The following is a 13,103-nucleotide window of genomic DNA, read 5'->3' as shown; positions in this document are numbered from 1 at the left end:
ATTCTTATCTAGAAAGGAAAAGGAGGGAGAAATCTAAAAGGACAGAATAATTGTGTGGATTCCTCAGGTTCCAGGCCACTTGCAAGTATTTGAGGACTCAGTGGTACCCCTTTGTCCATTCACCCATCAGTTGTTCATTCATCTTGTCAATCAGTGTGGATTCATTAAGCCCTGTGTGTGATCTTTTCTGTATAATATGCTAATATTATAGTTCATACCCTCAGTCCATTTAATTTTGTTTCAGACACCATACAGTCCAGTTATTTTCAGAAAATTTTATTATTTATTATCAGTTACTATTTTAAAAAATCATTCTGTGTTTATATTTTATTTTTCTGCTGACTCCTTGGCATTAGAATTTTAAAATGCCAATGTTTGCACTAGGTTTTGCATTCACATCTAGCTCCCATCAGTAGGAATCTCTAAAAAATAATATGTGGTTTTATGTTTCACCTCATAAATGGAATGAAACTCTTGGTTGTATGTACCAGTTTTGGGAATGGCCTTGACACAAAGAACTACATGTATCTTAGGCCCTAAAGGTGGATCTGTGTTCAACTCTGATAGAGGGGGTGATTCTCAGGGCCTGTTTACGATAATCAAGACCCTTGGGCTTATCTCAAATGCTTTTCATGCTTGAAAGAGCTTCTGATGGAATGGAGGAAGCCTATATTTTCTCAGGATTCAATTTTTTGTAGATATGTAGAGGGTTAACTAAACTTCTCTAGGTTGGGGTTTGCTTTTGCATATGCTATGCCTTCTAAACCCTGGTATTGGAGCTCACTACCCAGTCAAGAATGTACAGAGAAATGCTGTAGTTCAAGGTAGGCTCATAGTCTAGATCTACCTGTTCCTACGTAAGGTCAGTAAATTTGTAGCATCACAAGGAAGTACATCCATGCAGCTCAATTTGATGTTTATGACTCCTGTGCTTGATGAGTGCTGGGCAGCCTTTGAGTCTCAGTGCTATGATGTAGCATCACTGAACATGCAGAGTGGGCACCCATGCCAGGGTCTCCCTATTCTCTTAGAGACCCAGGAAGGGTACCCAATTCCTTCTTACCTCTGTCAATCTGGCTTTACTTCTTCATTTTGGAAAAAAAGAGACAGAGAGAGAGTTTCACTGAGGAAATGAATCAGCATTTGTAGATGACATTATAATGTTGTGGCTAAATTGTTATAGAAATGCCCTCAGAGTTTACAGGACAGCAGGTCTAAGATGTACTACTGTTCATTACCCTTTTGATGTATCAGTCAAGCCCGTAATGAGGTAAATGGAAGTAATGAGAATAAGTGCCTCGTCGTAAGACTACTGTGAAGATTTAGTTAGAGAATGCATGTGGATTCACTTTATGAACTCTCAACATATCTTGCTGCCTCCTAATAAAAACTGTTCAGCAGATGACCCTGCCCTGGGACTGGCTGTGCCCAGCCCCACCCACCAGCGAGGCTGCTCTAGCCTCTGTCCCACTTCACCCACCAGCAGGCAGACATCAGCCCCAAGAAAACTATAGCCCCACAGCCTGTGGATCTGGCCCACCCACCAGCAGGCCATACCCTGGCCTGGGACCGGCTGGGCCCTGGCCCTGCCCACTAGCCAGCCATCAGAAGCGTCCAGACACCCAGATGGCTGCAGCCAGCTGTATAAAGAAGTGGCCCACCCACCAGTGATCCAAAGCCAACACCACTCTGGGACTCCTGGGCCCTGCAACCAGACCCCAGGACCCGGCTCTGCTTGCCAATTGGCCAACACTAGCCCAGGGCCTGGCTTCACCCATCAGTGGGCAAGAAACAGCCCGGGGTCTCCTGGGCCCTGACTCCACCCACTAGAAACCCAGCACTAACCCCAGGGTTCCCTGGAGTTTCCCAGTCAGCCATCATCTCCTGACTGGTCCTGCCAACAATTGGCCAGCAACCTCTGTACAAGGCAGGACCTGTCAACCAAACCAGACCGGGGGCCCACCGAGCCTGAACCCACCAGTGATCCAAAGCCAACACCACTCTGGGACCCCTGGGCCCTGCAACCAGACCCCAGGACCCGGCTCTGCTTGCCAGTTGGCCAACACTAGCCCAGGGCCTGGCTTCACCCATCAGTGGGCAAGAAACAGCCCGGGGTCTCCTGGGCCCTGACTCCACCCACTAGAAACCCAGCACTAACCCCAGGGTTCCCTGGAGTTTCCCAGTCAGCCATCATCTCCTGACTGGTCCTGCCAACAATTGGCCAGCAACCTCTGTACAAGGCAGGACCTGTCAACCAAACCAGACCGGGGGCCCACCGAGCCTGCCAAACCACCCACATAGCCAGCCCACCTCAGCAGAAAGACTCACGCAGTCCTCCTAGAGGGAAGCCCTAGAGCATATAGCTCTGGTGACGAGAGGAGAGGGCACTGCTGGGACACATAGGATGTCTCCTACAAAAGACCCCTTCTCTAAGGTGGGGAAACAGAAGCAACCTATCAGATGCGTAAAAATAAAAACAGCAACCTAGGCAAAAACTGTCCAATGGAAATAGCAAAATTTTAGAACCAATGTGTTATCCTGTTTTATTTATTTGTTTATTTTAATTAATTACCTAATTTATTTATTTTTGGTTGCATTGGGTCTTCGTTGCTGTGCATGGCTTTCTTTAATTGTGGTGAGCAGGGGCTACGATCCATTGCCGTGGAAGGGCTTCACAGTGCGGTGGCTTCTCTTGTTTTGGAGTAGGGGGTCCAGGCATGCAGGCTTCAGTAGCTGCAGCACACAAGCTCAGTAGTTGTGACTCCCAGGCTCTAGAGCGCAGGTTCAGTAGTTGCTCTGCAGCATGTAGGATCTTCCTGGACCAGAGCTAGAACTTGTGTCCGCGGCATTGGCAGGCGGATTCCTAACCACTGCGCCACCAGGGAAGTCCTATCTGAAGTGTTTCAGATGGCTCACTCTTGCTCCCTTTGCAGGGTCCTAGGATGTAATAATGGGAGGGGAGTGGAGGCCATCAGGGACAGGAAAGAGCTGGGGTTTGGGAGACGGTCACCTAAGTTGGCATCCTCAACCCATCCCCTGAGTTTTGTGATTTTAAGGTTGTCTTTTAATTCAACCAAGAAGCTAGGGATAATAATTCCAAATCTACTGAGGATTTGCAACCTGTTTCTTAAAGGAGCTGATGTTCATATAGAATAAGTAAGAGGCGAGCTTATTCTTTTCCATTCTTGCCCCTTCAGAATGCTGCTGTGTCATTTCAAACTTTCCTACCACTCACTGACATCACAGACAGATCTACTTGTTTTTTCTTTCTCTTAGAAGTAAGAAACAAATGATTTCCTTTCCCCAGAATTAAAAAGTCAAGTTCACTGTAATGGAAAATGACACGCCCTTTTCCAAATTAAAACATCTTCCTTCCATCCTTTTAGGCTCTGATGCCTGTAGTGGTGGAAGAGGGGCAGATCCAAATCTCTATTCATTGTGGTGCCTCCTTTTCTCACTCTGTAGCTGCTGTGCGTGGCCAGTCCAGGATCAAACACCAGGATGGAAAGGAGAGGGGCAAATGAGCAGAAAAAGTTGACTGGAATAGCTGGGATCTGGTTCAGCATCTTCTAATAACAGATGAATGATTATTGGCTCTTTCTCTTGGGGGATGCTTTGGTGGGTTCATCAGAGCCAGAGCGCCCCTCACCCCCACCACACCTGACTTCTGAATTCAACCCTTCAGTTCTTTGTGGAGCCAGTGCCTCCTCTGGCTGAACATTTATGAATCCTCCAGCAGCCCTCCAGCTTCTGGCATTGACTCCTAGATTATGAGTATTCTATCCCTCCAGGAGTTTGACTTAACTGAGTTCCTTCTTAAGATGACCCAGAATCTCCCCCTTCCATGGGGCTCATATCCAGCTCAGAAGGGACTACAGGTGCTTCTGGGCCATCTAAACTCTGCAAGAGCAGGCTCTGTCACTTGGCTTGTAAAGGGGATAATGGCAACTGTCTCCAAAGAAATCCTCCCCAGATTTTCTTCACATCCTCTCCACAGTTTCCAGGCTTGGGGAGAGGGGAGGTTAGAGGTGACTGATCTGATCTGCTGATGCTGGAAGATCCAGGCTGGGTTACCCCACAGCCCAGAGAGGAGGAGTCCACAAGCTCTGCATTAAAATTCAGCAAGTTCAGCCACTTAGTATTTGGTCTGTGATTCAGGGATCTCTGCTAAAACTGAAATATTTGAGCATTCTGTTATAATTTAAATCAGATAATAAATGTTAAATACCTAGTTTTATGCCTTATTATAATAAATTCTTAATAAATAGTGGCTATTTTACCAATGTGACATTGACTAGAGTGCTATTTTTCACTTGGGACAATCTCTAAACATTGCTGCATGGAAGATTTATGATTTCTGTATTATTACCTGATGCTTCATCACCAGTACAAATATCTTGCAACTTTTCAGTTTCCTGTGAGATTTCCCATTAACTGATAAAATGTACATAGTCACAGAGTTGTATTTTATGTTTCTACAGTAATGATTTCAGAATAAAGATCTTTATTTCTGCTTCGTATAAATAATAAAACTGTTAGAAATAACAGCTTAGTTAATTCACCCAAAAATTCTGGACTGAGATTTAAGTACTGTTTGTATCATGCACTTTGTGATGCTCTTGGCTTGTAGGAAAAACAAGGAGGTTTGGAGAGACATGAAAACTCCTTTCTAAATCGCCTCTTGGATTAGGAGATGAAAACAGGAATACAGGATCCCTAATGAATTATCTGTGTGATTTTAACTTTAAATGTGTTCTTGTATGTAAACTGACGATAATATGTATCCTAGAGTGTTGTTTTAGAGAAGCTTTTTTTATTTTATTTTTATTGTTGTATAATGGGAAAGTGTTTCAGAATAAGATGCCCAATGAAAGATTCTTTTGAAACAAAGAACAACATACCGTAATGAAACCATATTTGGGGTGCAATACTCCGAAACATTAAAAAAAGATAATGCAGCTTATACATCCTCTGGAGTGTCGTAATCACTGGCTACATGGATTTATACTGTCATTATCCGTGCCTCGTGTACTAATCGCTGGCTACGTGGATTTATGCTTTAATTATCCTTGCCTCGTGTACTGATCGCTGGACACGTGGATTTATACTGTAATTATCCGTGCCTCGTGTACTAATCGCTGGCTACGGGGATTTATACTGTAATTATCCGTGCCTCGTGTACTAATCGCTGGCTACGGGGATTTATACTGTAATTATCCTTGTCTCATGCTGCACTCATACACTGCCATCCTAGAGACCGATATCTGTGCATCTTTTTTTCCTCCTTAATTATTGACTTACATTTGGTCATGAGTGGCTTCTTGCGACCCTTTCGCACACTCCGAATGGACTTTAATGAAATTCTGCCAGCCAAGTGAGTGGGTAATTACTTAACCATTATCAGGATTATATCTGCTAATATCAGGAAACCAGTGAGCAGTGGGGAATACACTGATTTATAGGCAGTTCTTCACTGTAGTCATTGCCTTAATCTGGGATTAGATCCTTTTTGTCATATCTCAACCTTCTTTGTTCTTTGGGCCCTCGTGGGCCTGGGATGGAGGGAAAGGAAGATACCACATGTACTTATGGATTTTCTCAAGGTAGCATGCCCCAGACTTCCCAAACTGTGTGAGTAATTAATAGATATAGAAAAAAATCATAATGAAATAAATTGGGGAAAGATTGCATCTTATATGCTTTACCTTCCCTCCCCTTGGTGACTCATAAAGGACTTTAGCATAGAAAATGTTCATAGAAATCTGACACTAAATAGACCTGTCTATATTTTGTGAAGTCAGTGTTTCCCAACTTATTTGGAAGTGGAGCCCTTTGTGAAGAACCCTTAGTAACATACAGTAGGAATATTGTTCCAGGTCACAGTTTGAAAAACATTGTCTTGTAGGGAAAGGAAAGACATGGTAGGGAGGCATATTTCTATCCACTTGAGGTAGAATTAATTGAGTTTTGAGGAGTAACAGAAGGTTTGCCAGTATTCTTCACTTAGCCTTCTAATTTTTTCTTAGTTTATTAGGGAAAAGAAATGGGTATGAGAAAGGAATTTTTAAAAAATTATTTTTTATTGAAGTATAGTTGACTTGCAATATTACATTAGTTTCAGGTGTACAACATAGTAATTTGATATTTTTATAGATTATATTCTGGTAGAATAATTTTGCATATATTGACATTTGGGAAGTCATTCTGACTTTTACATGATGTAAGTTAAACTTTATACTAATTGTACAGCCTGTTTTGTAGCCTATTAAACACACATTGTATATCTGTGTTAACCACTGAAGAAAAGCATGCTTTCGCCAGAAGTAAAAATCTCTTTTTTAAAGATAAAGTTTAAATGCCTTCCTTCCTGGGTTGCCAGTGCTAGTACTCCTTCACCAATAAGGCTCTCATCCCAGGCACCAAGCCCATATTGATTCATTGTGTATGTGCTGATCTGTCTTTTTTATAACTTTGAAGGAATGTACTCCTGTCATGTTGATGTTCTTTGTTCAGACAAGATATAAAATCTTGCTGAAAACCATGCTTCTCTAGAGCAGCTCCTCAGTGCTGAGAGGCTGTCTCTCGTCGATAGTTCTGTCTGGTTCAAATAAAACTTCCCTCTATTCTTTTTTTTTTCTTAAAGCATTTACTTTATTAATTCTTTAAAAATTGAAGTATAGTTGATTTACAGTATTATATTAGTTTCAGATGTACAATATGGTGATTCAATATTTTTATACATTATACTCCATTTAAAGTTACAACAAAATAATGGCTATATTTTCCTGTGCTGTACACTAAATCCTTGCATCTTATTTATTTTATACCTTGTAGTTTGTACCTTTGAATCCCCTTCACTTATTTTGCACCTCCCCCCAGCCCTTTCCTCTCTGGTAATCACGAGTTTGTTCTCTGTATCTGTAAGTCTGTTTCTGTTTTGTTATAATTGTTAGTTTGTTTTAGACTTCATATATAAATGAAAACATACAGTATTTGTCTTGCTCCATCTGATTTATCCCACTAAGCAGTATACCTTCCAGGTCCATTCATGTTGTCACAGATTGCAAATTTTCATTCTTTATTATGGTGGAGTAAAACTACAATAAGATATCACCTCACACCTGTCAGGATGGCAAATTAAAAATGACAAGAAATACCAAGTGTTGGTGAAGATATGGAGGGAAGGTAACCCTTGTGCACTGTTGGTGGGAAAGTAAATTAGTGTACCCACCATGAAAAACAATATGGAGGTTCCTCAAGAAATTAAAAATAGAACTACCATACAATCCAGCAATTCCACCCCTGGGTATTTATCCTAAGAAAACAAAAACACTAATTTGAAAAGACAGATGCATCTCAATGTTCATAAAAGCATTATTTAAATAGCCAAGGTATGGAATCAACCTAATTGTCCATCAATAGATGAATGAATAAAGAAGATGTGGTACATATATTTAATAGCTTTTTGTGTGTGTGTGTGGGGGGGGAGTCAATCTTTGATTTAAAAAATGACTTAGATCATGACTGATAAACATAAGCATAATACCAGTAAAGATGCATGGGGGTAATGGTGCATTTTCTAAGCCTAAACTGGGTATTGGAAAAACATGATAGATTGGACCACATATTGTGAAATTTCTACAGGTCAAAGAATTAAAAATCCATTAAAAAGGCGAGGGGAGGGGACTGTAGGAAATACATGCCAAACACTTTTCTTATAAAGTATTTTTGCAAAAAGGTCATGGATATATGAGAAAAGGTTCTGAACAGATTATCAAGAAAAAGGGAAGTCTTAGCCAGAGATTGGATAGTATCTCACAGCATGATAAGTAAAGTGGGCATTAAAAATGTTTTTTGGGATAGGGAGGGTGAGAAGGATTCATGGGTGGGAGGGGATATGGGGATATATGTTTAAATACAGCTGATTCACTTTGTTGTACAGCAAAAACGGGCACAATAGTGAAAAGCAATTAAATTCCAACACAGAGCTTAAAAAATGTTTTTTGTTAAGTACTGAAGGGATTTGTTTTTATAAACGGCAAAAGAAATTTCTAAGTTTTTATCAAGAGGCTCTAAAATCTCCCTATAGTTTAACTCAGTAATTCCATTTCAGATAATTTGTTCTAAGAAAATAATACAGAATGTAGGGTCGGGTGGTAGTGGTCCATTTTATTCATGGATGTGTTTATTGTTGTGTATGTACACAAATGAAGTACCCCCTGATTTAACTAGCTAGTAGCTAACCATGGCATTCTCTCTGTCTCTTTTTTTGCTGCTGAATTATGATGGGCTCAAATTTCCATTCTTACTGGCTGCAAGAAGTGCAGAGTTTTACCAGCGTCTCTTCTCCAGATAGTTCAGAGTATTCCCAAGAGAGGAAAAAATTCATGCTGAGCCCTTCTGCCTCCTCAGCTGGATGCTTCTGCTCCACTCACAGGCACCTATTTTCATTGCTCCATATTTCCTCTTCTGTTTTCCAACAGCAGCTACATCTCTGATATGCCACCGTTTTCTTCCTGTGAACAGATTTATCCTGTTCTAAACCACAACTCACAGCACAGTCAAGTCCAGGCTACAACTTCTAATGAGATTTTATTAAAGGTCAGGCATAATGAGAGAGTTGGGCAGTCAGAAGATAACTTGAGGCTATAACCTGGCTTCCCCTGACTCTACAGGTGTCTTACTTTAGGGACTCCAGCAGGACAATCCCATCAGGAGAAGCGCATCCATCCATAGACCATTTCCTAATGTTTGGTAACTTAATCTGGAAAGATACCACATGTAAGCCTCATTGTCTGGTCCTGGTTGAATTCAGCCAAACTGTTTTCAGCAGTTTGTGTATAGTCTTGTATTTATCTAAAGGTGTTTCCTGTATAGTCTCAATTCAGAATTTCTTCTGAGAATCTAACTTAAGGATAACACACAGAATTGACCATAATTCAGAGGGATACTATACTCTAAATTCACATTTAGAAAGAATAATTTATCCCAAAAGAATCCAAGCTTTCAAACATGTTTGCAGTTTATCCAGAGATAACCAGTAGAGACATACAGATATATAACTTGAAAGAAGAGTTCCACAAAGCATATTTAGTTTTACTACCTGCAATACATTTTCATCACTCAGTTTCAGGGATTAGCAGACCTGTGCCTAGTGGGACAAATCCAGCCCACCACCTGTGTGTGTGCGGTTTGCAAGCTAAAAGTGGTTCTTACATTTTTAAATGGTTGAAAAAATCAAAAGCAGAGTAATATTTCATGACTCATGAAAATTATTTGGAATTCAAATTTTGGTGTCCATAATAAAGTTCTGTTGGGTAGAGCCACTCCGAGTTTCTCAGTGGCAGCACTATTGATGTTTGGGGGTGGATAACTCTGTGCTGTGGGCACCATTCATTGCACTGCAGGATGTTTATTCGCATCCTAGCCTCTACTCTTTAGATATCTACAGCACCCCCACCCCAGTCATCACAACAAAAATGTATCCACATACCCTTTGTGGGGCAAAAATATTTAAACCAGAACCACTGGTTTATGTCTTGTCCATGGCTGCTTTGGGGCTGCAAGAGGAGAACTGAGTAGCTGTCACAGAGACAGTATGCCAGTAAATCCTGAAATATTTACTATATAGCCCTTTACAGAAAACGTTTGATAACTCTTGCTTTATTCTATTCTGTTCCTTTAAACAATGCTGGTCATGACCTATTAAACTGATTTTATTAATATTCCCATATAAAAGGACTTAAATTGCAGTTTGAAAAACCCTATTCCTATTTAGCTCCAGAAAGAAAGTATATTAAATATCGGATAAGAGAATATGCCTTAGAATGGAACTTGGGTTTGTGTATATTTTGGCTGTGCTACTTAAATAACTGTGTGAACCTGGGCAAGTTACTTAGTATCTCTGAGCCTCTATAATCACAGATTTATAGAAACTCTATAACCACATATACAGAGTGGGGATGATAAGAATAGTAGTTACACAGTTTAATTTTTGTGAAATGACTAGAATGATGCCTTGTTACATAGTGAGCACTAGCTGTTTGCTATTATCATTGGTGTCTGTATTAGTCAGGGTCTTCCAGAGAAATAGAACCAATAAGATGTGTGTGTATAGGTAGATTGACATTTATTTTAAGGAATTAACTCATGAGCTTATGGAGGCCAGCAAGTATTATATCTGCAGGGTGGATTGTCAAACTGGAGATGCAGGAAGAGTCAGTGTTACAGTTCAAGTCCAGGCAGAAGACCCAGGAAGAGCTGATGTTGGAGTTCAAATCTGAAAAAAGTCTGCTGCAAAATACCCTCTGGCTCAGGAAAGAGCCGTCTTTTAGCCTATTCAAGCCTTCAACTGATTGGATGAGGCCCGCCCACGTGATGGAGGGCAATCTACTCAAAGTTCACTGATTTAAATTTTAATCTTATCCCAAAACACTTGCACAGAAGGGTCCAGAACAGTGTTTGATGACATAAATGGGTGCTGTGGCCCAGCCAAGTTGACACATAAAATTAAACATCACAGTGCTCGACAGAATTCATGTCATGATAAAATAAAGAAAAATGATAGTTGTTCAGTACACTGAAGACATTGGGAAAAGATGGGGGTATCCAAGTGGGACTCATTTAGACATTTCATTATTTTTAAATATCATACTAAAATGATACAAATAAAATACAAAATGATAGGAAAGGTGTTTTGAATTTGCATAAAAATTACAAATATTTTTTCCAAATTTTTGAATGAGAAACTTGAGTTTGCTTCCAACAGTTCTACCTCAGGTTTTTGGTTCAAATGACTGTGAACAATTTCTGGAGAATAATTTTCAATACCTTGAAATTTAATTTTTGCCCTATTCAAATATTAGAGGACCTGACATTAAATTTATTTTTTATTTTATTTTATTTACTTTTTATTTTTTTAATTTTTTTTGTCCTGTAAAATCATTTTATTTTCTGCGACATACACATTTTTCTCAGGCAATGTTACTAGAACAACCTCTTTATGAGGTTTTACAGTTTGGAGTAAATATATTTTTTTAAAAACTTATCTCTATTATATAAAGTTGTAATACAAAAAATGATTTATAAGCTATATTTTCTAGGAAGGAGTTACTAAACTATATTCCTGTTGAAGAAACTTTCCTATTCAACTCTATGATATGGAATGAAAAGATATAATTAAAAAGTCTTCTGATCAAAAAGCTTGAGATCACCAATGGAATGTTTAGTTTCCTCCACAGAGAGCCACCAGGATTTTTTCATAATCTCCCTTAGTTTCATCCAGGATGGCTTGGCAGAGAGAAATGCCATACAGCTTCTGATAGCATGCTTTGATGTCATTCATGTCAATTTCAGAACGGGAAACCATAATCCTGATCAGTATCTTATGACGAGTTCCAACACCCTTCATGGCCTGATGAAGTTTCTCAGCAAAGAACATTGGTTTGCTTGTAGCACACTTCACAATAACTGTGAGGCATTTCTCGATGTCACCTTTCAACTCCAGGTCCAGAACTTTGTTCATGTCATGCTTACTGTACTTGGAATACTTCTGAAACACTCTGCGAAGATAGGGATAGCTTCTGGTGGTCAGAATGGTAGTGAACACATTCACATCTGTCCCTTTTCTTCTTTCTCCTGCTTCATATAAGGCCTTGGCATCCGTATCAGCCAAGTCGTCGTTTAGGGCAAGCTGCTCGGATTGGTCACCCTTAGTAAGAGAAAGCAAAGCCTTCTCATAATCTCCAGATATGTCTGCGGTGATGTCTTTAGCCAGATCTCTCTTCAGTTCCTCTCTATAGACTCTGTTAATTTCTCTGATTTCTCTGTTAGTTCTCGATGCCAAAATTTCATTCAGAGTGTCTTCATCAGTTCCAAGGCCCTTCATGGTAGCACGGAGCTCATCAGCGTCAAACTGGGCTGGAGTTTTCAATAGAGCCAAAGCAACTTCCTCAAGGTGACCTGTGAGGGCTTTCTTCAGAGCTTCATCCAGGGGCTTTCCTTTTTCCTGAAGATAGGCTGCTTTGATCTGCTGACGCTGTGCATTGTTTCTCTTAGTTAGAATTTCAATGATGGTTGCTTCATCCACACCTTTAATTGTGATTGTTTTATGCAAGGCCTCAACATCCGAGGATGGATTGAAGGTAGGATAGGGGTTCACTGCTGACCCAGGACCACCTTTGGATGTTTTCACAGTTTTGATGTACTCCTGCTCTTCATTGTCAATAAACCAGGCCTGCTTCAGGAATTCAGATACCATTGCCATTTTTGAAAGATGTTTTTTTGCACTTCCGTCCAAAGACCTAAAGAGAGATTCTTCTCAGAACAGTTCAGGCTCTATTTTTTATTTTTTTATAAATTTATTTATTTATTGGCTGTGTTGTTGCTACGTGCAGACTTTCTCTAGTTGTGGTGAGCAGGGGCTACTCTTCATTGTGGTCTGCAGGCTTGTCATTGAGGTGGCTTCTCTTGTTGTGGAGCAGGGCTTTAGGCACTTGGGCTTCAGTAGTTGCAGCACATGGGCTCAGTAGTTGTGGCTTGTGGGCTCTAGAGCACAGGCTCCCAAGTTGTGGTGCCGGGGCTTAGTTGCTCCAAGGCATGTGGGATCTTCCCATACCAGGGATCGAACCTGTGTCCCCGGCACTGGCAGGTGGATTCTTAACCACTTTGCCACCAGGGAGGTGCCCTGACATTAAATTTAAATAAATGATGTTAAAGCAATCTTCATTTTCTCTCTTTGACAAATGCAATGTTGAAATTTCTCATTATCATGAAAAATAGATTTCAAATCCAATCTCATGTTTACATATATTTCAAAACCAGGTGAATCTCTAATTTGCTGAATGTTTGTGAGTTGTTAGATAGTCATGTTGCAGTAAAATAAGTCAGCTTAAAGATACAGACGTCTCTGATGAATATGGACACAGATTGGGAGCCCAGATGGAGCTGCATTTGCCAGGAGACTTCCCCAGGCCCACTTATTCACCCCCTCCTGGCTGGCTGCATCTCCATGGACCGCTGGAGCAGGTACCTGTCCTGCAGCACCATGGACCTTCTCCACAATGGGGCTGTTGAGACAGTTGTCCAGCTGCCTGAATTAGCCA

The 13,103-nt window shown here is 40.6% G+C and overlaps 1 protein-coding gene across 1 annotated transcript; it reads right to left on the bottom strand.

The window, feature by feature from the left end:
* Positions 1 to 10,923: 10,923 nt before the first annotated feature.
* LOC130847855 (annexin A1-like) lies at positions 10,924 to 12,325 on the bottom strand. The gene has a single exon (XM_057725505.1). The coding sequence runs from the start codon at positions 12,263 to 12,265 to the stop codon at positions 11,225 to 11,227; it is 1,041 nt and encodes a 346-aa protein (XP_057581488.1). The 5' UTR covers positions 12,266 to 12,325; the 3' UTR covers positions 10,924 to 11,224.
* Positions 12,326 to 13,103: the final 778 nt, after the last annotated feature.

Source organism: Hippopotamus amphibius, chromosome 3 (genome assembly GCF_030028045.1).
Source record: "Hippopotamus amphibius kiboko isolate mHipAmp2 chromosome 3, mHipAmp2.hap2, whole genome shotgun sequence".
Taxonomy (NCBI): domain Eukaryota; kingdom Metazoa; phylum Chordata; class Mammalia; order Artiodactyla; family Hippopotamidae; genus Hippopotamus; species Hippopotamus amphibius.
Note: the sequence above shows the minus strand (reverse complement) of the source record. Positions and strands in the feature narration are given on the sequence as shown.

Bases quoted from the DNA above. Each gene is read 5' to 3' on its own strand.
- LOC130847855 (XM_057725505.1), bottom strand. From the start codon at position 12,265: ATGGCAATGGTATCTGAATTCCTGAAGCAGGCCTGGTTTATTGACAAT.